This window comes from Mus caroli, unplaced genomic scaffold, assembly GCF_978045245.1.
Source record: "Mus caroli unplaced genomic scaffold, Mus_caroli_1 scaffold_17, whole genome shotgun sequence".
Lineage (NCBI taxonomy): Eukaryota > Metazoa > Chordata > Mammalia > Rodentia > Muridae > Mus > Mus caroli.
In genome coordinates, this window is record NW_028227272.1 from 30,032,501 (window position 1) to 30,057,646 (window position 25,146).

The 25,146-nt window shown below is 44.2% G+C and overlaps 1 protein-coding gene across 4 annotated transcripts in view; it reads right to left on the bottom strand.

Annotated features, from left to right (window-relative positions):
- Window positions 1-25,146, bottom strand: part of Drc9 (dynein regulatory complex subunit 9) — a 41,783-nt gene that overhangs the window by 11,018 nt on the left and 5,619 nt on the right. For 3 of the 4 annotated variants that reach the window (XM_085832186.1, XM_021185250.2, XM_021185251.3), the window contains exons 3-7: window positions 24,552-24,813; window positions 14,133-14,314; window positions 10,040-10,168; window positions 6,381-6,462; window positions 1,496-1,657 (exon numbers count right to left, since the gene is read on the bottom strand). In XM_085832186.1, coding sequence (XP_085688312.1) covers window positions 1,496-1,657; window positions 6,381-6,462; window positions 10,040-10,168; window positions 14,133-14,314; window positions 24,552-24,632 — 636 coding nt within the window. In that variant the 5' untranslated portion in view covers window positions 24,633-24,813. The remainder of the gene's footprint in view (window positions 1-1,495; window positions 1,658-6,380; window positions 6,463-10,039; window positions 10,169-14,132; window positions 14,315-24,551; window positions 24,814-25,146) is intronic. The other variant, XM_021185252.3, reaches the window with a different exon arrangement.

Consider the following 25,146-nt stretch of genomic DNA (forward strand, 5'->3'; position numbering starts at 1 on the left):
CAGTTCCCGGATGATGGGTGCAGCCCAGACCCCAGGAACGCCAAGGCTTCCTGACAGAGCTATTGTGTGGCTCCACTCAACTCTCTTTGTACTCCACAAACACCACAGAGCCATGGGCTGGCACTCCATTATACACATAAGGGCCCCAGAAAAGGCCACCACAGTCTCATCATCTGGAAACAATGCTTCAAGATTCTCAACCCAGAGAAGGAAATTACAGCAATTCAAGAAGCATGTGGTCGGGGCTGGAGAGATGGCTCAGTGGTTAAGAGCACTGATTGCTCTTCCAGAGGTCCTGAGTTCAATTTCCAGCAACCACATGGTGGCTCACAACCATCTGTAATGGAATCTGACGCCCTCTTCTGCTGTGTCTGAAGACAGCTGCAGTGTACTTATATAATAAATAAATCTTAAAAAAAAAAAAAGTGTGTGTGGTGAAACGTTCAGTCAGAGCCAGGCACGACAGCCCACACCTGGAACCCCACAACTCTGGAAGCTGAGGCAGCTGGATCAGTTTAAAGCCAGTCCTGCACTACAAAGTGAGTCTGTGGCCCACCGGAAGAAGAAAGAGGGGGGCATGGGGAAGCAGAGGGGTTGGGTGACTGGAGAGCCCATGGGGAGGGGAGCTTCACGGCGGGCTTCTCCTGCACACCACCGGGAAGCCGGAGGCATAGCAACTAAAGTCTCTACTCACAAGGATTTAAGACCCCAGTGAGTAATTAATGTTTGACCTCTGGGAAAACCTTAATCTTCCTGGTCCTCGTTTTTGTTTGTGTTTTGTTTGTTTGTTTTGCTGGCACGTTATCATAGCTGACACCTCACTGAGGTGGGAGCAAACTCTGCGGTTAGGAGTGCACGCTGCTCTGGTTAGAGGACTTAACTTTGGCTCCCAGCACCCAGGTTGGGAGGCTCAAAAGCATCTTGTAACTCCAGCTCTGTGGGACACAGCCTCCTGCCTTCACAGGCACATCCACACATAATTTTAAATTATGGAGCTGGAGTCACAAGATGTTGTGAACCTTCCAACAGGGGTGCTGGGAACCGAACTCGGGTCCTCTGAGAGAAATGCATACTCTTAACAGCTGATTCATCTCTCCAGTCCAAGATAAATTACTTTTAAAAAAGTGACAGCCCACATGACATCATCAAATCATCTATCTACCTGAGTTTTCCTTTTGTTCTGCTGTTTCTTTTCTTTTTTTTCTTTCTTTCTTCCTTTCTTTCTTTTTTTTTTTTTCTTTCTTTTTCTTTTTTTTTTTTTTTTTTGGTTTGTCGAGACAGGGTTTCTCTGCGTAGCCCTGGCTGTCCTGGAACTCACTCTGTAGACCAGGCTGGCCTTGAACTCAGAAATCCGCCTGCCTCTGCCTCCTGAATGGTGGGATTAAAGGCGTGTGCCACCACGCCCGGCTTGTTCTGCTGTTTCTTGATACTCAAAGTTGGATCAGAATCTGGCACTGAGCTCCATCCCCAGACAGCCTAATGTAGCACAGATTACCTCAATCTCCTCCAGCAAGAGTTCTTCTGCTCGGTTACATTTCTTCTGGGTCTGGGAAATCTGCAGCTCAGCATTTCTTTTCATATAAAGATTCTCCAAGTTGGTTTTCGCCTTCATCTCTTGTAGCTGGTCCCTGAGGTGAGCAATGTATTCGTTCCCATTCTGCAGAGAGAAGGCCAGGTTTCTGAACTTAAAATTCATCGAGCTTATAAATCAAGAAAATTCCCGAAGGCGTACCTACGGGCTGATCTGATGGAGTAAATGTCTTAACTGAGGTTTCCGCCTTCTCAGCTGTGTTAGGATTAGCCATCAAGGGCTGGAGAGATGGCTCAGCGGTTAAGAACACTGACTGCTCTTCTGAAGGTCCTGAGTTCAAATCCAACAACCACACGGTGGCTCACAACCATCCTTAATGAAATCTGACGTCCTCTTCTGGTGTGTCTGAAGACAGCTACAGTGTACTTAGATATAATAATAAGTGAATCTTTAAAAGAAAGAAAGAAATAAAGCCGGGTGTGGTGGCACACGCCTTTAATCCCAGCACTCAGGAGACAGAGGCAGGCAGATTTTTGAGTTCGAGACCAGCTGGTCTACAAAGTGAGTTCCAGGACAGCCAGGGCTATACAGAGAAACCCTGTCTCAAAAAACCAACCAACCAAAAAACAAACGAAAGAAAGAAAGAAAGAAAGAAAGAAAGAAAGAAAGAAAGAAAGAAAGAAAGAAAGATCATCATGGAGGTGGCTTCTGCTAGCACACTAAGGGGAATGTATTTAGTTCTCACAACAGCATGAAGAAAAACGAGCCTTAGGGCCAAGCATAAGCCTTAGGCTTATCACAGATTCTAGGCCAGCCAGGTCCGCAGAGGGAGAAATTGTCTCATTACAAATAGTGCTGCGCATGGTGGACCACATCTTTAACCCAGGACTCTGGAGGCACAGGCAGGTGGGTTAGTGTGCATTTCAGCAAGCCTGTTCACATGACAAGTTCTAGGCCAGCCAGAGATATACACTGAGACCCTGTCTCAAAGAAGGAAAGGAAATGAAGCAATGGGGTACATGCCTATAATCCCAACCCTTGGGAAAAGGAAGGCAGGATGATCAGAAGTCCAAGGTCATCCTTAGCTACATCCTTAGCGGCTCAAAGCCAGCCCAGGCTACAGGAGACCCTGTCTCAAAACAATGCAGAGTGCTGGCCAGATAGCTCAGTGGATCACTTGCCACCAAGTCTTAGGATCTGAGAGTGACCCTTGGAACCCACATGATAGAGTAAGAGAGCTGGGTCCCTCAAGTTCTCCTTTGACCTCCACACATGTTCTCCCACGCAGGATAATAAATAAATGTGGGAGGAAGGAAGGAAGGAAAAGAGGAAGGGAGGGAGGGAGGAAGCAAGCAGACAAACTAGCAAATACAGACCGAGTCTTTCCAGAACCTTCTCTGGTAGTCAGTATTTGCCACAGATTTGCCATTATGGTCTCACTTTGGTAGAAAGAGCAATGGTCAAAGGTGATCCCAAGATCCGACTTGCCACAGACTAACCAGTTGTATGAAATTGGCCAAGTTAGTTAGGGCCTAGGTTTCACCTTCCAAAACCCAGAATATTAGTACCTAGTGAGTGACTCTACTCACCCCACCCCTACTCCTACCCCCACACCCACCTCAACCCCACTCCCACTGGAGACTGGTTCAAAGACACTTCTCCCCAGGATAACAAAACCTGAAGATACTCCAGTCCTTCCCATAAGGTCTATCCAGTACAGATCCAAGTTCTTTCAAACTGGCTCTGCTTGGTTGGTTGGGTCTGTGGACTGAGAACCTGTAGTCATGTAGGAATGCATATATACTGAGTGTCTCCTAGTTTTCTTTCTATTGCTGTGATAAAACATACTGACCAAAAGCTACTTTGGGGAAGAAAGGGTTTTTCTGATTTAAGGTCACAGCCCATCACTGAGGGAAGTCTTGGCAGGAACTCAAGGCAGCAGGAACTGAAGTAGCAGCCATGGAGGGGTGCTGCTTACAGACTTGCTCAGCCTACTTTCTTATACAACCCAGGACCACCCAGGGGTGACGTCTCCCACAGCAGGCTGGGCTGCCTTACATCAATCATTAATCCAGAAAATGCCCCACAGATAGACACACAGGCCAATCTGATGGAAACAACCCAATTGAAGTTCTCTCTTCCCAGGTGACTCTAGCCTGTGTTGAGTCGACAAAACTCTGCCACAGTGAGTCAGTGAACATGAGAATAGACCTCTGATGGTTACTAGTGCCTCACAATTTTAAAGTCTCAAAACTCACTGATTAAAAAAGACAGTTCTTCACTGGCAGACACCTAGCTAAGCAGTAGACAGAGAACAGGGTGTGGTAGAGAAGGCAGGAGGCTCGGGGGAAACAGTAAGAGTGACTTCCCTTAGCACAGGGTCTAAGAAGGGCCATCTGAGGAGACTTACTTATCCTGACACTTGAAAGATAAGTAAGCCAATTCATGAAAGATGAGGACAAGAAAGTTTTCAATAAAAAAGAAAGAGCTGGGCTGGAGAAATGGCTCAGTGGTTAAGAGTGCTCGCTGACTGTTCTTCCAGTTGATCTGAGTTCAAATCCCAGCTACCACATGGTGGCTTACAACCATCTGTAATGTGATCTGATGCCCTCTTCTGGTGTGTCTGAAGACAGCTACAGTGTACATACATATACATTAAATAAATAAATAAATAAATAAATAAATAAATAAATAAATAAAATCATTTTTTAAAAAAGAAAGTAAAATAACAAAAAAATTTTTTTTTAAAAAAGGAAAAGGGCCCAAGTTTACGTGAGAGTCCCTGGGCAGCTAAGACCTGGATATGTTTCAGAAACTGAAAGAAAATCTGCATCTCGACTTTAGCACAGGACAAGATGTACCCATATTCTGGTTGGATTTATCAAGTTGTCTAGAAGTCAGGGGAGAGATGGTGAGGTGGCTAAGAGCACTTCCTGTTCTTCCTGGGCCCCTAACTGTGTTTCCCAGCACCCATGGTGGACAGTTCATAACCAACTGTAACTGTAGCTCCAGGGGATGCAATGTCCATCTTCTGTACTTAAGAACCACACACACACACACACACACACACACACACACACACACACACAAGCTGGGCATGGTGGTGCATGCCTTTAATCCCAGCACTTGGGAGGCAGAGGCAGGAGGATTTCTGAGTTCAAGGCCAGCTTGGTCTACAGAGTGAGTTCCAGGACAGCCAGGGCTACACAGAGAGACCCTGTCTCTTGAAAAAAAAAAAAAAAAAAAAGAACCACACACACTCAGACATAGATGCAAACTCACACACAGACAAACATACATGAGTACACATAATTTCAAAAATCACTTTTTAAAAACTGGAAGGCTATGAAAGAGTTATATGGCAAACAGAAAGTTTATATTATGTAATATTAATTGTTTATAACACTGACTGTGGAAAAAAAAAAGAGCACTCACTGGCTGCTCTTCCAGAGGTCCTGAGTTCCCAGCAACCACATGGTGGCTCACAACCATCTGTAGTGGGATCTGATGCCCTCTTCTGCTGTGTCTGAAGACAGCTACAGTGTACTCATATAAATAAATCTTGAGAAAAAAAAAAAGCCAAAGACATCTGGGTTTAACTCTATTGCCTTAGGCTTCTGAATAGTTTAATTTCCTTCCTGCTGGCTGTCACATTTAGTGACAGTGTGAGACACAGAGTAAGAGCTATTTTCCGTTATCTTCACAGCAAGCCACACAGCCCACAAGGCATGGCACAAGCCAGCCACCCACGGTACAGGCTAAGAATTCTTTTCACCTTTCCCTCAGCGATTCATCCTTACCACAGCCTGACTTCCTGATTGTCCATGGAGCCAGGCGCTTCCCTGTGTCCTAGGTCCTCAGACTGACACAGGGCATTTGTGGGTTCTCATGGCAGACTAAACTTTCTACCCAAAGCTGCCTCTGCCTCTGCTGTCAGACATGGTCTGAACACATCATTGGATCCAGAGGTGATCCAGCGACATAAGAATCAGCCAGCTCATGAGGCCCTGTAGCTGCCGTAAGAAGTGAGCCAAAGCAATGGTAGCAGGAGCTCTCATAACCCACCCTGGCTTGGGGAGCCCGAGCATCGAGATTTAGAATTAGAAGCAAGGAAAGGCCATAACTCCTCTGGCGCGTCGGGTTGCCACTTTGGTTGGATGGCAAGAGGAAAACAGGAAAGCAGTGGCCTGAAGTAATGGAAGTCACACTTACAGCAAACAGTCCTGACGTGGGGTGTGAGGGCACACGCCCCTGACGCCCCGACTCCAGCACGCAGGATGTGGGCGCAGGAGAGGGTCATCCTTGGCTACTCAGCCAGTTTAAGCCAGCCTGAGCTACAGGAGACCAAGCATATTTATGCCTCTCAGTTCTGTATCCGGTAACATTTCTATCTAGCCATACCAGCACTGCTGGGTGGGGTGGGGTGGGCCAGGCTGAAGCACATACAACAAATGAAACTTGATTCCAACTTCTGTCATCTTTAGAAAATCAAGAATTGTAAAATTATGATAGAATTTTTCAGGAGAGGAAACTTGTGTGGAGTCTGCAGTTAGGAAGGTAACAGCAGACCAGAACCCCCAAGGGGCTGCCCCCAGTTTCACTAGACACACTTGTACCTTTTTCTTTCTCTCCTCTCTTCCCCAAAGATCTCACCGAGTAGCCCTGGCTGGCCTAAGACTCAGACATCCTCCTGCCTCGGCCTGCTGAATGCCAGGATTGAAGGTGGGCACCAGCACCCAGGCAGCACCTCAGCCAACACAATGGCCTCCGTAGCTCATTCTGAAAGAGACGTCCACGGAGTAGGCTTAGCTCTGCAGCTTTTGCTGGCCTCCTCCTGGATAATTCTTACCTGTACTTGCATTTGACGCTCCCTTTTGACATCAAGTAACTGTTTTTGAAGAGTTTTTATCTGTTTTCTTCCCTTTTCCTCCCTAGAAGAGGTAAGAACGGTAAGAACGGAGCTGTTCCCTAGTGGAGGCAGGGAGGGGGTATTGGGGGAATATGTAGGGGGTCTACTTTCTCAGAGAAGACAAGGGGGACTGGGGGGAGGGACAGGTGGGGGGTGTGGGCGGGGCACAGCTGGGATGTAAAGTGAATGAATAATGGGGAAAAAATGAACAGGACTTCTCAAGTGTTAGGCTCAACCAGACATTTACAAAGCAGGTTCTAGGGCTAGAGAATGGCTCAGCGATTAAGAGCACTGACTGCTCTTCCAAAGGTCCTGAGTTCAAATTTCAGCAACCACATGGTGGCTCACAACCATCCATAATGAAATTTGATGCCCTCTTCTGGGGTGTCTGAACACAGCTACAGTGTATTTACATATAATAAATAAATCTTTCCAGGGCTACACAGAGAAACCCTGTCTCAAAAAAAACCAAAAAATATAAATAAATAAATAGATCTTTCTTAAAAAAAAAAAAAACAAAAAAAACGGTTCTAGGCAGGAGAGATGGCTCAAGAGTCACGATCAGAGGACTTGAGTTTGACTGCCAGCATCTGTGCTGGACAGCTCACAGCTGCCCCACTACTGCCTGGACAGGGATTCATTTTAGCCCAGGCTAACCGGGAACTTACTCTGTAGCCCAGGCTAGACAAAACTCCTGGCAGCCCTCATAGCTCAGCCTCCCAGGTCTAGAATTACAGTCATAAGCTGCCATGCCTGGCACCATAAACATTTTTATAATGACATGGGTTAAAAGCTAAGGAAATCAGATTAGAATGAAAACAAGACAGAAAGTGACTGGATAAATACACTTTTCTTAGTTTTTTGTTTGTATGTTCTGTTTTATTTTTAAGACAGGGTTTCTCTGTGTAGCCTAGGCTATCCTGGAACTTGTGCTATAGACCAGGCTGGCCTTGAACTCTATGACAGAGACCTACATGCCTCTGCCTCCCAAGTGCTGGGACTAAGCGTGTACACCACCACCTCCCAGCTACCCCTTTCCTTTTAAATTTCCCAGTGTGTATGACAGCAGCACAGAGGTACTAAGACATGACACATTAATTCTTGATTGTCTTCTCAATATTTTAGTAAACTTAAAATTGCTCTTTAAAAAAAAAAATCTAACAATTTAAAAGAAGTGAAGCCCAATCAGAATTCATTTGTAATTGTCAACGAATAAAACTTCAGCAAATCTAGCTTCAAATCCAACTGGCTTTATTCCAATTCACGAAGGGCATCATCTCACTTATAAGGTGCCCTGATGTGCTGAACACCTATGAAACAGAGGTAGATTCACAGGCTGTGTGTCTATGACATAGAGGAAGTCGGATGAGTTCAGCAAAGGCAGAGATGGACCAAGCCAGCAGAAACTAGGAATGAAAGGCAGACTGGGCATCTCAAAATGACTTTCCTTAAAGGGCCCCCTTAGACAGAACAGCCTTTTCAGTTATGACAGAGAGTCACGGGACTCTCTGGCTGGCTGTTGTGAATTTCCTGGCTTTTAGAAAACTGCTCTTTTTTAAAGTCTGGCTTAACTACGTGGCATAAAGCCATTCTGGCCTGGCCTTTTGGAGACTAGTGTAGGAGTTCAGGTCAACACAATGGCCTCTCATAAAGGCTATTTAACAGTATCTACAGCATGTACAGTTATCTGCCATGGGATGAGACAGCCCAGGCCTGGCCTGCTAGCGAGGGGTGGATCTTGATCTCTAATAGGAACTGTTATTACCAGGCAGCTAGCACACGCCAGCAGCACTTCACATAGAGCCATGACCTAAGGCATGTTTGCTTTATTTTTACTTTTACTTAATCTTATATGTAGTAAGTATGTTTGAGTGTATGTGTGTACACTGTGTGAAGGCAGGAACAGACGGAGGTCAGGAACCAGGGCCTCTGGAACTGGAGTTACACACAGCTGAAAGCCACCATGTGGCTGCTTGGAACCAAACCTGGCTACCTGGAAAAGCAGCCAATGTTCTTAACTGCCGAGCCATCTCTCCAGTCCTTTGTTTTTGTTTTGTTTCTTAAATCTGAGACAAGGTGTCACTACGTAGCCCAGGCTACACTCCAACTAAAATCCCTCCTGCCTCAACACCCTGAATGAATATTTCTTTTCTGTCACATATGCTAAAAAAGGTGTTCTACCACTGAGCCGCCTCGCTAGCCCTATCTTGGATATCTTTGGAACGTACTGAACATCCCAGGGAAGGAAAATGCCCTGTGGCAGGCACCCAGCTTCTTGCTTGCTATTGTGTTGTTTGCTTGCAGTGCTGTGGATCAAGCTTGGAGCTTAGTGTGTTTACAAAGTGCTCCCTGTTAGCTACACCACAGCCTAGGACACTGTCCAGGGATTTCAGTCTGGTCTGTCTTAAAAAGGACAGCCAGCAGAGAAGCAGTATCTTCCCTCGTTATAGTGCGAGAGGCTGAACCCAGGCCTCTGTGTGCCAGGCAGTCTCTCTCCCACTGACTGCCTCCCAGCACTGACTCGGCTATTTTTTACGTCTCATAACTTACCCATGCTGGCCTCTAACTTGCCATCCCCCTGCTTCAGCTTCCAAGTATCTGAGATTACAATCCTGTACCCCAAACTGAGCTATGGTATTCTTAATATAGTGTGGATCCAAGTAACCAAGGACATCTAAACAGTTGCCCCATCGGAGCCAGGAATCTGCAGGAGCTGAGAACCCTAGAGTCTGCCTTCCGGTGATAAATGAATGAATGTAAACATTTGGTGCTTGGGAAATTTAGGACTTCTGGTAAGTTTTATGCCACCATAAAATAAAAAGCAAGGCCCGGAGAAATTGCTCAGTGAGTAAAGTGCTGACTAGGAAGTGTGGTCCTGAGTTTGGAGACACGGAACATAACGGCAGGTGCAGTAGCATTCCCCTGTAACCCACTGTACAGTGAGATGAAAGCCAGATACAAGGGAGTCCTCAGAGGCATCACAGAAACAAAAAAACAGAAAGACCCTGTTTCCATTCAATCAAGATAGAAGGCAAGAGTCGTCGCCTGCCATTGTCCTCAGACCTCCACAGTGACACACGGTGGCACACACATGCCTACACTTACACACAAATGCACACACACAAATTTGCAGAGCTGGGGAGCTTGCTCGTTGGTTAAAGTATTTGCCACTTAAACGTGAAGACCAGAGTTCAGATGGACAGAGCTTACATAAGTGCCACACCTGTTATCCCAGCACTCGAAGGCAGAGATAGGCTGTCCCCAGGGCAAGCTGCGCAGGTGAGCTCTGGCTTCAACTGAGAGATTCTATCTCAAAGAGTTAAGTTGGGAAACACTCAAGAAAGACTCCCAGTGTTAACCTCAGGCCTACATACATATATACATGCACCTACACATGTACGTGTGTCCCCTCACATGTAAGCATGCATACACACACTTGTGCACCACACACATGTACATGTGAGCAAAGAAATATTGCAAAGCAGACCTGAAGTATCAGCTACTGTGAGGCAGGAGAAGCTCTGAGAGCTGCCTATGTCACACAGTTAGAGCATCCAAAAAGAGAATCACAAAGCACACAAGTCCATCACCACCCTGACCTTGTGATGACATCATGGAAATTCATTTTGCTGTCTCTTTCTTTGCCCAAGGCTTTCAGGAGACTGGTGAAAGAGCCAGAATCTTGCATCTCCATCATGGCATTCACAATTACATCACTGAAATATTGCCTGCCACGGGGAACAAAAAAAGATAGGCTGGTAAGACATCCTGCCCTACCTCCTTAAAGAGCTGCAGAAGCCCAGCTGGGTGGTGGTGGTGCACACCTTTAGTCCTAGCACTGGTGAGTCAGAGGCAGTTGGATTTCTGTGAGCTCTAGGCCAGCCTGGTCTACACAGTGAGTGCTAGAACAGTCCAAACTACACAGAGAAACTCTTGTCTCAAAACAAACAAACAGCCGGGCGTGGTGGCACACGCCTTTAATCCCAGCACTCAGGAGGCAGAGGCAGGCAGATTTCTGAGTTCGAGGCCAGCCTGGTCTACAAAGTGAGTTCCAGGACAGCCAGGGCTATACAGAGAAACCCTGTCTCAAAAAAACAAAAACAAACAAACAAACAAACAACTCTTACCCTCTTGCCTCTCTCTTACATCCTGTCCTCTCTCCCCATTCCCTTCCCCCCTCTCTCCATGTGCTCATGGCCGACCTCTACGTCTCTACTCTCTCCCTCTGTCTGCCTTTCTCTGTCTCTACTGCTCTCTTAACTCCTCTCCCCGTGCCCTAAATAAACTCTATTCTAAACTAAACAAACAAACAAACAAACAAAGAGCTGCAGAAGCCACACCAGGTAAACACTAGAAGGGGCTGGGCATGTCGGTCCACACCTGTAATCCTAGCAGAAGGGGAGTCTGCAGGACCAGCACAGTTCAAGGACACCCTGGACTACATAGCAGCTTCGGGGCCAAACTATGCTACAGAGACCTTGTTTCAAAAAAGATTCAGGGGCTTGGGAGGTGGCTCAATGGCTTACTGTACAAATGGCAAGACTAGAGTTCAGATCCCAGGGCCTATGTAATGTGCTATTCGTGTGGTGACCTACTTGTATTCTAACTCTTGGAAGGAAGGCTGTACAGGGAGGGGTCCCTCTGGAGCAAGCTGGCTAGCTAACCACAACTTCTAGTTTGACTGAAAGATTGTCTCAATAAAGTAGACGAGTGAACACAATCTTTGTTTTAAAAATAAAATCCCAGGGGCTGGAGAGATGGCTCAGTGGTTAAAAGCACTGACTGCTCTTCTGGTGGCTCTCAACCATCAGTAATGAGATCTGGCGCCCTCTTCTGGAGTGTCTGAAGACAGCTACAGTGTACTTACATATAATAAATAACTCTTTAAATAAATAAAATAAAATCCCAGGCCAGGCAGTGGTGGCACACGCCTTTAATCCCAGCACTTGGGAGGCAGAGGCAGGTGGATTTCTGAGTTCGAGGCCAGCTATAGAGTTCCGGGACAGCCAGGGCTACACAGAGAAACCTGTCTCAAAAAAAAAAAAAAAAAAAAAAAAAAATCCCAGTCATTTGATTTACCAATGAAGACTTGGGAGCCAGACATTGTGGTGAAAGCCTGCTAGCTCAGGGAGGCAGAGAAAGCACTGAGCTGACCTTCATGCTCCACTGACTTCCCAGAAGGAAGGAGCTCTCTCTTCTTCACGTTGTCGTAAAGACCCTCCTTCCTCTTTCCTGGGTTTCTGTATATTCACTCCCTGTCAACTGGCTGCTTGCTCTACCTCTTGACCTACCATTGACTTTATTTAGCTCTTGTTTACAGAAAGCTCTTGGGTTATTTTCTAGTTCACAATCTTGGGGTACATAGTTGTAGTGGTCCAGGAATCACCCCCACAAACCACTCAGTCACCTATCTCAGTCAAGCAGGGACAGTTTATTGAACACACACTTCTTGGGACCTCTTGTGATCAGGGGCACAGGTCAGATTCAGGAGCTGAGACTGCGTCCCTGACTGTTTCCCATGGGCATCTTATAAAGGCAAACTCCACAAAGGTTCATAGCAACCATAAAAGCTCATCCACAGGGGCAGGAAGGTACTGGGGGGGGGGGGGGGTTGCTGCGGTTGGTTCTGGTCCAAGCGTATTGTAGCTAACTATACAAAGCACTTCTAACCGACCTTTATTGTGTTTGGCTCTAAAGGAGGGCAAGGGTCTGAGGAATTTCCAAGAACACCCAAGTATAGCATTTAACAGGATATGCAGTTAATGCTTAATTTGGCCATTAGAAAGGTCCTCTATAACAATGTAAGATGGCTGGCTACAGGCATAAGACCAAAATGGCTACAGTAATGTCAGAAAGGCAGTGGCCACTTAGATCTTAAATCAATGTAGTCGGGCTGGCAAGATGGCTCAGTGGGTAAGAGCACTGACTGCTCTTCCAAAGGTCCTGAGTTCAAATCCCAGCAACCACATGGTGGCTCACATGAGATCTGACGCCCTCTTCTGGTGTGTCTGAAGACAGCTACAGTGTACTTAAATATAATAATAAATAAATCTTTAAAAAAAAAAAAAAAAACAAACCAGCATGTAATGTTGAATAGGAACAAAAATAAAAGCAAGACACAGTCTGTGACAAAAAAAAAAAAAATGCACCAGTTGAAAGGACTGTATTGTCTTCACAGAGGGGCATATGTGGTTCTATTTTGTTTCAAATTGTGACTTAGATTCTAGTTAATATGTGCGTGTCTGGTACAATAAGAAACGAGGAAAAGGTGGTTTTATTTATTATTTATTTATTTATTTTTGTTGTTGCTTTGAGACAGGGTCTCTGTCTCTCTATAGCCCTGGCTATCCTGGAATTAGCTATGTGGGCCCTTCTTGCCCAGCTTGCTAGAGATCCTCCTGCCTCTGATTCTGATGATGGGATGAACGGCAAGCACCACCACTGCCTGCTAGCAGAGGTCCTAAGTTCAAATCCCAGCAACCACAGGGTGGCTCACAACCATCTGTAATGGGATCCGATGCCATCTTCTGGTGGGTCTGAGAAGAGCAACAATGTATTCACATACATAAAATAAATAAATAAATCTTTAAAAAAAAACAAACAAAAAATAATCACACCATAATTTAAAATCTTTTTAATTATTAGGCTCTTTTCTTTTCCTTCCTTCCTCCCTTCCTTCCTTCCTTTCTTCCTTCCTTCCTTCCTTCCTTCCTTCCTTCCTTCCTTCCTGCCTTCCTTCCTTCCTTCCTTTCTAATTAAGAAAACCGGGCTGGTGAGATGGCTCAGTGGGTAAGAGCAGTGGGAAGACTGCTCTTCCGAAGGTCCAGAGTTCAAATCCCAGCAACCACATGGTGGCTCACAACCATCCGTAACTGAAGACAGCTACAGTGTACTTACATATAATAAATAAATAAATAAATAAATCTAAAAAAAAAAGAAAAGAAAAGAAAACCAGGAGCTAAGTGGGCATAGTGACACACACCTTTAATTCCAGCACTTAGAAGGTGGATCTCTGTGAGTTCCTGGACTAGAGGGTAAGTTCCAGGACAGACAAGAGGAAAACCTGTCTTGAGAGAAACCCTGTCTCAAAAAACAAAATCGAAAGAGAAGGGGAGAGAGGGAGGGAGGGAAAGAGAGAGATACAGAGAGAGAGAGAGAGAGAGAGAGAGAGAGAGAGAGAGGTTTCCAGTACCATAAAAAGGAAAAAGGTGGCATATTGAAGTTATGAAGCTAAAATAGGATACGGTGGTGCAGACCTGTATGCTCAGCCCTCAGGAGGCAGAGCCAGGACCAGGAGCTTGAGGCCAGCTTGGTCTACACAGTACAGTGAGTTCCAGAACATCTGAGACTAGAGACTCTGAGAAAGAATGGAAATGAAAGAAGAGAGGGAGAGAGGAAGAGAGGGAGGGAAGGAAGGAAGGGAGGGAAAAGAGGGAGGAGAGGGAGGGAAAAGAGGGAGAGGGAGGAAAGAGGGAGGGGAAGAGTAGGAGGAAAGGCAAAAACAAAGGCTCCTTAACCTGTCCAACATAATACAGCCACCATGTTTTAAACTGTACCACTCTGCCTCTAAGGGATCTGCAGGTGAACCTGTTTCCGTGGTCACTCAACACAACACTAAACCAAGTTAAGCAACCCCCTTAACACCGTCCTTACCTCACATACCCTTACCTTCCCAGACCTGCTCGCCCTTACCTGTCATTCTGAATTTTCTTCAGTGTCTCCAGAGTCATCATGGTCTGCTTTGTAGGTTTTTTAAAGGTAAAGTCCTGCCCTCTCTGTTTGTTTTCTGCCATCATGGATTTTTCTTTAGTTATCAAAGAAGTAGATTTTTTCGGTGTGGTTGTAATCATCGATGCTCCTTCGTGGCTAGCTTTCTAAAAATAAAGGTTAAAAACATTGTTTTAGGCTCTTCCGGTCCACGCCAGCACTGGGGTACCTTGGTCACAAGGTCCCCACAGGACCCTCCACGGGATCTTAAGACCTCTGGTGAGTGGAACACAGCTTCTGCCCTAATCCAATTGCGCAGGACCTGAGACTGCATTAATTAGGGAAGCAGAAAACCCGGCCTGATCCGGGTCACAAGTCCCTTCTGGTCCACGCCAGCACCGGAGTACCTTGGGTGTGGAGTCTGCTGACACCAACAAGGTCCCCATAGGACCCTCCACGGGATCTTAAGACCTCTGGTGAGTGGAACACAACTTCTGCCAGGAGGCAGGTTCGAACGCCAGATATCTGGGCACCTTCCCTGCAAGAGGAGAGCTTGCCTGCAGAGAGTACTCTGACCACTGAAACTAAGGAGAGATCTAGTCTCCCAGGTCTGCTGATAGAGGCTAACATAATCACCTGAGGAACAAGCTCTAACCAGAGACAACTATAACAACTAACTCCAGAGATTACCAGATGGCTAAAGGTAAACGTAAGAATCTTACTAACAGAAACCAAGACCACTCACCATCATCAGAACGCAGCACTCCCACCCCACCCAGTCCTGGGAACCCCAACACACCTGAAAAGCTAGACCCGGATTTAAAAGTATATCTCATGATGATGGTAGAGGACATCAAGAAGGACTTTAATAACTCACTTAAAGAAATACAGGAGAACACTGCTAAACATGTAGAAGACCTTAAAGAGGAAGCACAAAAATCCCTTAAAGAATTGCAGGAAAACACGACCAAACAGGTGATGGAATTGAATAAAACCATCCAAGACCTAAAAAGGGAAGTAGACACAATAAAGAAAACTTAAAGTGAGGCAACGCTGGAGATAGAAACCCTAGGAAAGAAATCTGGAACCATAGATGCGACCATCAGCAACAGAATACAAGAGATGGAAGAGAGAATCTCAGGTGCAGAAGATTCCATAGAGAACATCGGCACAACAATCAAAGAAAATACGAAAAGCAAAAAGACCGTAACTCAAAACATCCAGGAAATCCAGGACACAATGAGAAGACCAAACCTACGGATAATAGGAGTAGATGAGAATGAAGATTTTCAACTTAAAGGGCCAGCAAATATCTTCAACAAAATTATAGAAGAAAACTTCCCAAACCTAAAGAAAGATATGCCCATGAACATACAAGAAGCCTACAGAACTCCAAATAGACTGGACCAGAAAAGAAATTCCTCCCAACACATAATAATCAGAAAACAAATGCACTAAATAAAGAGAGAATATTAAAAGCAGTAAGGGAGAAAGGTCAAGTAACATATAAAGGCAGGCCTATCAGAATTACACCAGACTTTTCACCAGAGACTATGAAAGCCAGAAGATCCTGGACAGATGTTATACAGACACTAAGAGAACACAAATGCCAGCCCAGTCTACTATACCCAGCTAACTCTCAATTACCATAGATGGAGAAACCAAAGTATTCCACAACAAAACCAAATTCACACATTATCTTTCCACGAATCCAGCCCTTCAAAGGATAACAACAGAAAAAAAAAACAATAAAAGGACGGAAACCACGCCCTAGAAAAAGCAAGAAAGTAATCCCTCAACAAACCAAAAAGAAGACTGCCACAAGAACAGAATGCCAACTCTAACAACAAAAATAATAGGAAGCAACAATTACTTTTCCTTAATATCTCTTAATATCAATGGACTCAATTCCCCAATAAAAAGACATAGACTAACAGACTGGCTACACAAACAGGACCCAACATTCTGCTGCTTACAGGAAATCTATCGGAGGGAAAAAGACATACACTACCTCAGAGTGAAAGGCTGGAAAACAATTTTCCAAGCAAATGGTCTAAAGAAACAAGCTGGAGTAGCAATTCTAATATCGAATAAAATCGACTTCCAACCCAAAGTTATCAAAAAAGACAAGGAGGGACACTTCATATTCATCAAAGGTAAAATCCTCCAAGAGGAACTCTCAATTCTGAATATCTATGCTCCAAATGCAAGGGCAGCCACATTCATTAAAGAAACTTTAGTAAAGCTCAAAGCACACATTGCACCTCACACAATAATAGTGGGGGACTTCAACACACCACTTTCACCAATGGACAGATCATGGAAACAGAAACTAAATGGGGACACAGGGAAACTAACAGAAGTTATGAAACAAATGGACTTAACAGATATCTACAGAACATTTTATCCTAAAACAAAAGGATATACCTTCTTCTCAGCACCTCACGGGACCTTCTCCAAAACTGACCATATAATTGGTCACAAAACAGGCCTTAACAGATACAAAAATATTGAAATGCCCATTCATCCTATCAGACCACCATGGACTAAGGCTTTAGATTTTTCAATAACAACATAAATAATGGAAAGCCAACATTCACGTGGAAAATGAACAACACTCTTCTCAATGCTACCTTGGTCAAGGAAGGAATAAAGAAAGAAATTAAAGACTTTTTAGAGTTTAATGAAAATGAAGCCACAACATACCCAAACTATGGGACACAATGAAGCATTTCTAAGAGGGAAACTCATAGCTCTGAATGCCTTCAAAAAGAAACTAGAGAGAGTACACACTAGCAGCTTGACAACACACCTAAAAGCTCTAGAAAAAAAGGAAGCAAATTCACCCAAGAGGAGTAGACGGCAGGAAATAATAAAACTCGGGGCGAAGTCAACCAAGTGGAAACAAGAACTATTCAAAAAAAATCAACCAAACGAGGAGCTGGTTCTTTGAGAAAATCAACAAGATAGATTAAACCCTTAGCCAGACTCACTAGAGGGCACAGGGACAGCATCCTAATTAACAAAATCAGAAATGAAAAGGGAGACATAACAACAGATCCTGAAGAAATCCAAAACACCATCAGATCCTTCTACAAAAGGCTATACTCAACAAAACTGGAAAACCTGGACGAAATGGCCAAATTTCTAGACAGATACCAGGTACCAAAGTTAAATCAGGATCAAGTTAACGATCTAAACAGTCCCATATCCCCTAAAGAAATAGAAGCAGTCATTAATAGTCTCCCAACCAAAAAAAGCCCAGGACCAGATGGGTTTAATGCAGAGTTCTATCAGACCTTCAAAGAAGATCTAATTCCAGTTCTGCACAAACTATTCCACAAAATAGAAGTAGAAGATACTCTACCCAACTCATTCTATGAAGCCACAATTACTCTGATACCTAAACCACAGAAAGATCCAACAAAGATAGAGAACTTCAGACCAATTTCCCTTATGAATATCGATGCAAAAATACTCAATAAAATTCTCGCTAACCAAATCCAAGAACACATTAAAACAACCATCCATCCTGACCAAGTATGTTTTATTCTAGGGATGCAGGAATGGTTTAATATACGGAAATCCATCAATGTAATCCATTATATTAAACAAACTCAAAAACAAAAACCACATGGTCATCTCCTTAGATGCGGAAAAAGCATTTGACAAGATTCAACACCCATTCATGATAAAAGTCTTAGAAAGTTCAGGAATTCAAGGCCCATACCTAAACATGATAAAAGCAATCTACAGCAAACCAGTAGCCAACATTAAAGTAAATGGTGAGAAGCTGGAAGCAATCCCACTAAAATCAGAGACTAGACAAGGCTGCCCACTTTCTCCCTACCTATTCAACATTGTACTTGAAGTCCTAGCCAGAGCAATTCGACAACAAAAGGAGATCAAGGGGATACGAATTGGAAAAGATGAAGTCAAAATATCACTTTTTGCAGATGATATGATAGTATATATAAGTGACCCTAAAAATTCCACCAGAGAACTCCTAAACCTGATAAACAGCTTTGGTGAAGTAGCTGAATATAAAATTAACTCAAACAAGTCAACGGCCTTTCTCTACACAAAGAATAAACAGGCTGAGAAAGAAATTAGGGAAACAACACCCTTCTCAATAGTCACAAATAATATAAAATACCTTGGCGTGACTCTAACTAAGGAAGTGAAAGATCTGTATGATAAGAACTTCAAGTCTCTGAAGAAAGAAATTAAAGAAGATCTCAGAAGATGGAAAGATCTCCCATGCTCATGGATTGGCAGGATCAACATTGTAAAAATGGCTATCTTGCCAAAAGCAATCTACAGATTCAATGCAATCCTCATCAAAATTCCAACTCAATTCTTCAACGAATTAGAAAGTGCAATCTGCAAATTCATCTGGAATAACAAAAAACCTAGGATAGCAAAAACTCTTCTCAAAGATAAAAGAACCTCTGGTGGAATCACCATGCCTGACCTAAAGCTGTACTACAGAGCAATTGTGATAAAAACTGCATGGTACTGGTATAGCGACAGACAAGTAGACCAATGGAATAGAATTGAAGACTCAGAAATGAACCCACACACCTATAGTCACTGATCTTCGACAAGGGAGCTAAAACCATCCAGTGGAAGAAAGACAGCATTTTCAACAAATGGCGCTGGCACAACTGGTGGTTATCATGTAGAAGAATGCGAATTGATCCATTCCTATCTCCTTGTACTAAGGTCAAATCTAAGTGGATCAAGGAACTTCACATAAAACCAGAGACACTGAAATTTATAGAGGAGAAAGTGGGGGAAAGTCTCGAAGATATGGGCACAGGGGAAAAATTCCTGAATAGAACAGCAATGACTTGTGCTGTAATATCGAGAATTGACAAATGGGACCTCATGAAACTGCAAAGCTTCTGTAAGGCAAAAAACACCGTCAATAAGACAAAAAGGCCACCAACAGATTGGGAAAGGATCTTTACCTATCCTAAATCAGATAGGGGACTAATATCCAATATATATAAAGAACTCAAGAAGGTGGACTTCAGAAAATCAAATAACCCCATTAAAAAATGGGGCTCAGAGCTAAACAAAGAATTCTCACCTGAGGAATACTGAATGGCTGAGAAGCATGTGAAAAAACGTTCAGCATCCTTAACCATCAGGGAAATGCAAATCAAAACAACCCTGAGATTCCATCTCACACCAGTCAGATGGCTAAGATCAGAAGTTCAGGTGACAGCAGATGCTGGCGAGGATGTGGAGAAAGAGGAACACTCCTCCATTGTTTGGTGGGATTGCAAGCTTGTACAACCACTCTGGAAATCAGTCTGGCGGTTCCTCAGAAAATTGGACATAGTACTACAGGAGGATCCAGCAATACCTCTCCTGGGCATATATCCAGAAGATGTTCCAACTAGTAAGAAAGGCACATGCTCCACTATGTTCATAGCAGCCTTATTTATAATAGCCAGAAGCTGGAAAGAACCCAGATGCCCCTCAACAGAGGAATGGATACAAAAAATGTGGTACATCTACACAATGGAGTACTACTCAGCTATTAAAAAGAATGAATTTATGAAATTCCTAGGCAAATGGTTGGACCTGGAGGGCATCATCCTGAGTAAGGTAACCCAATCACAAAAGAACTCACACGATATGTACTCACTGATAAGTGGACATTAGTTCAGAAACTTAGGATACCCAAGATATAAGATACAATTTGCAAAACACATGAAACTGAAGGAGAACTAAGACCAAAGTGTGGACACTTTGCCCCTTCTTAGAATTGGGAACAAAACACCCATGGAAGGAGTTACAGAGACAAAGTTTGGAGCTGAGACAAAAGGATGGACCATCTAGAGACTGCCATACCCAGGGATCCATCCCATAATCAGCCTCCAAATGCTGACACCATTGCATACACTAGCAAGATTTTGCTGAAAGGACCCTGATATAGCTGTCTCTTGTGAGACTATGCCGGGGCCTTGCAAACACATAAGTGGATGCTTACAGTCAGCTATTGGATGGATCACAGGGCCCCCAATGGAGGAGCTAGAGAAAGTATCCAAGGAGCTAAAGGGATCTGCAACCCTATAGGTGGAACAACATTCTGAACTAACCAGTACCCCAGAGCTCTTGACTCTAGCTGCATATGTATCAAAAGATGGCCTAGTCAGCCATCACTGGAAAGAGAGGCCCATTGGACATGCAAACTTTATACGCCCCAGTACAGGGGAATGCCAGGGCCAAAAAAATTCCCATTTGGGTGGGTAGGGGAGTGGGGAGGAGGGTATGGGGGACTTTTGGGATAGCATTGGAAATGTAATTGAGGAAAATACCTAATTAAAAAAAAAAAAGACATTGTTTTAGGGGCTGAAGAGATGGCTTTTCAAGTGCTGGTTTTAAATAATGTGTGCCATCACCACCTGGCTTCACTTTAAAGATTTATGTACTCATTTTATGTACACGACTACACTGTTGCTCTCTCTCTTCAGACACATCAGCAAGGGCATCTGATCCCATTACAGGAAAACCACCATGTGGTGTCTGGAAATTGAACTCAGGACCTCTGGAAAAGCAGTCAGTGCTTTTAAGCCATCTCTCCAGCTCCTGGCTTCACTTTAAATTCTCCATTTGCTTTTATTTCTCTCACCTTTCTAATTTTCACTGATTTCTTTCTAGACTAGGTACAGAACATGGGGCCTTCTGCTGGGCTTGTTGACTCTGAGCTAACCCCCATCTCTTTCATTTTCTTTCATCCCAAATTCTCTCCAGAACAAAGACAGGTATTATCCATAAATATTCATAATTACGGTCATCTGTGTAGCATTGCTGCTTAATGCTCGTCAAACACGACTCTGAAATACACAGAGAGAGCATGTTGGCATGAGTCGTGGTATCAGATCCTAGGGAGGCTGAGCTGGGTGAGGAGAGAATTTGAGTGTGATACTAACTTGGGCAACTCAGTAAGACAGACTAAACAACAAGCCAACCTAAAAACCATACAGGATAAAAGGGGGATTTACAGACTATGCCAGGGCCTAGCAAACACAGAAGTGGATGCTCACAGTCAGCTGTTGAATGGATCACAGGGCCCCCAATGGAGGAGCTAGAGAAAGTACCCAAGGAGCTAAAGGGATCTCCAACCCTATAGGTGGAACAATATTATGAACTAACCAGTACCCCAGAGCTCTTGACTCTAGCTGCATATGTATCAAAAGATGGCCTAGTCGGCCATCACTGGAAAGAGAGGCCCATTGGACATGCAAACTTTATATGCCCCAGTACAGGGGAACGCCAGGGCCAAAAAGTGGGAGTGGGTGGGTAGGGGAATGGGGGGGAGGGTATGGGGGACTTTTTGGATAGCATTAGAAATGTAAATGAGGAAAATACCTAATAAAATTTTTTTTAAAAAGGGGGGATTTACTAAAAGTGAAAGGCAGTGTCAGATTTAGTGATGTGGTTTAGATCTTGACGGCCATATAGCAAAAGCCAAAATATTTTTCAGACCAAAATTCAAGTACCAAGAAGCTATAAGACAGCATGTGCCTTCCAAATGATGATTTTTATCTGACCTGTGACGAAATGGTTGGGCTATTGACAGTGATTACATATTGGGACCGTAAAGCCAGCTTCTGTACCTGAACCCTGGCCCTATTTCTTACTAAGCATGAATAGCCTATGATCCCAGTTCTGGGCAGGCAGAGACAGGCAGACCCTGGCAGCTTGGCTGGCTAGCCAAAGTTTTACCTTAGATAATTATTTAACGTTCTATGCCTCCATTTTCCAATTGGCAAAATAAAGTTACTACTTTAGAAATTGTACAAGGAGGAGGCATGGAAATGTAAGAGAAAACTTGATATTTTAATTCTGCTTCTACTCTAAGACTCTTGGTCCCCAGCTGCAGACTCCCTTCTCCCTCAGCACGGTCCCTTCTGCTTTCACGTCCTGGGTGAGTATGTATGTACATAAAAATTCAGATCTCCCCTCTGAGAGAATTCATGCACCTGCACACAAATGCACACATACAGGTATACACACAAATAAATAATTCAAAATAATAATGAATCATTTTAAGAAAAAGACATCATAAAGAGGGCCCCTATCTATTATGCCAGAAAATTTTGTAGGTGAAAGATCACTATTATAAACCAGAATAAAACTGTGACGAAGTTTCATTCCTCCAACTGTGGGTCCCAGGAGTCAGACTCAGGTCATTAAGCTTGGCATGAACCTTGTGCCAGGCGACAGAGGCCATGAGCTGCAGACTGCTTGCAGGCTTAAACTCACTGAGCCATCCCGCCAGCCTGACCTGGAATTTTCTATGTAAAGCAGGCTGTCCTCAAAGTCACTGAAATCTTGTCTCTGCATTCTCAGTGCTAATATCACAGACATGAGCTCAAAAATTCCCAGAAGTCAACATTGAAAATATAATGACACAGTAAGGTTTCCAAATATTCACAAAAGTAGGCTGCAACATATTCAACAACAAAAACAGTTTTTATTAAACCTATAGTGGGTTAGTCTGATGTATTCAAATATTAAATTTTGTACCCCAAGGTCTTGTTCCAAGATGAGCAGATCCTCACATATTCCAACTTTTATTGTATAAACCTTGCCCCCCACCCCAAGTTATCCATGATTGGTTAGTAAAGATGCCTACAGCCTGTGGCTGGGCAGAAGAGAGGGAGAGGTAGGTGGGGCTTCAGTTCCCAGGCTTGATGTCTGAGGCTGGGACCATGAGGGGAAGTACAGAGAGGAGGAGCAAGGGAGGACTTGCCATGGGGTAGGCAGATGGTGAGCGTGTGGCCATGAATGACAGCTTGTGGGACAGGCTGATGGAACATGCCAAGTGATATCTGGGGGTTACTGCCAGAGAAGTAGACAACATGGCTTAGAGGGTTGATATCTGCCCAGCTGTAGTACTTTAAAGCTATCATAAATACAAAGGTGAGAAAGCTAGGCTGATTCCAAGACAGGCTTCAAATTGGCAGTTCAGGAGACTAGACCTAAATCTCTGTTTCCAAGAAATGGACAAATGCCCTCAGAAGCTGCCCCACCACCTGGTCTGAGGCAATGAGATGGCAATGGGTCAGCAGCAGTTTCCAGACTTCCTCAGCTACTTCCTCAGCAATAGTTTCCAGACCTCCCCAGTAAGTGTCCAGTTCCAAAAGCCTGGTAATGGAATGTCAGTTGTCTTAGTCAGGGTTTTACTGCTGTGAACAGACACCATGACCAAGGCAAGTCTTGTAAAGAACAACATTTACTTGGGGCTGGCTTACAGGGTCAGTGGTTCAGTCCATTATCATCAAGGCAGGAACATGGCAGCATCCAGGCAGGCATGGTGCAGAAGCAGCTCAGAGTTCTATATCTTCATCTGTAGGCGGCTAGCTGAATACTGGCTTCCAGGCAGCTAGGACTAGGGTATTATAGCCCACGCCCACTGTAACACACCTACTCCAACAAGGCCACACCTCCTAATAGCGCCACTCTCTGGTCCAAGCATATACAAACCATCACATCTGTACAGATGGAACCAACAGACTAACATAGAGGTCACCTACTCTGGAATTCCTTAATGTGATTTTAAATCAGGCCTGTAAGCTCACTTGGTTGTCTCCTTATTTGGCAATGGGAGAGCCCAGCATGCTGGACTTCTGCAGAATAAAACACCCTGCGTTTACATACTACTGAGTCCACTGTATCATTCTTTAGCAAATCATGGACCCTTCCAAAGGTTTTATGTCTTTTATTTGGGAACTAAATGATCTAAGGTGGGGTAAAATCCCCCAAATAAATATTACCATGACACAGGCAGTGTTGATAGGATCCAGATGAATCTCTTCCTCTACTGTCCCCTTGGCTTTTAGCACAAAAAAACCTAACATGTGATCTCCATATGTACAGCAGCCCTGTAACATCCAGAGGATAGGTTCCAGGGCATCACTGGCTGCTGCTCAAGCCCCTTAAATAAAGCTGCTGCAATGTTGGCACACAATCTATGTAAAAGCTCTCTACATTTAAAACAGGCTCTAGATTGCTTATGATGCACAATGTACAGTTGTTTTACCGAAATGCTTAGGGAAAGGTGATAAAGGGGAAAACTCTAACACAGTCAAATATGTTGTTACCAGATGTTGGTTGATCCAGAAATCCAGAATCTGTGTACACCGCAGGCAGTCTTAGCTCAGAGCCTTTTGGACAAAGCCAACATACTGCAGCAGCATACTGAAGTACTGTAAGCTCTATGGCACTTTTTCCATTTTGGCCACAGATCTCAAAGAACGGTGACATGGCCCTTTATTTGCTGTAAAGGTGCTGCTTCCAAGCTAAGTTGAATGGCCCAGGTAGTCCAATAACGGAGAGGCCCAGAGGAAAGAGAACAAGATGGGTTGAGGTGTGTGCGCTCACCTGGGTGAGGCTCTGCCTTCTTTCGTATTGAACCGGAATGATGTAGCCGAGAATAGAGAGCTGGTCAATGACGTCCTCCATGACTGCCGACACCCTCAGCACGTCTAGAAGGGACAGCGTCTCTATGACTTCTGGGGAGGTCTCTTCCTCTTCTTCGTAATCCAGATCTTCTTCTGCAGCTTCAGGTGGCTCTCCTGTCACCACCACAGTGACCTCAGGTTGTAAAACCTCTGAAGGAGACCCCACGACTTCCACCTCTTCCCTAAAGCAGAGAGGAAAGAAGATTAAATAAGTCGGTGGCCAGTGTGGAAATATTACTTACCCTCAAAACCACGAGAGGAGTGTTGCCAAGGACGAGCTTCTTGCTATTCTTTCTTTTCTTTCTTTCTTTCTTTCTTTCTTTCTTTCTTTCTTTCTTTCTTTCTTTCTTTCTTTCTTTCTTTCTTTCTTTCTTTCTTTTCGAGACAGGGTTTCTCTGTATAGCCCTGGCTGTCCTGGAACTCACTTTGTAGACCAGGCTGGCCTCGAACTCAGAAATCCACCTGCCTCTGCCTCCCAAGTGCTGGGACTAAAGGCGTGCGCCACCATGCCCGGG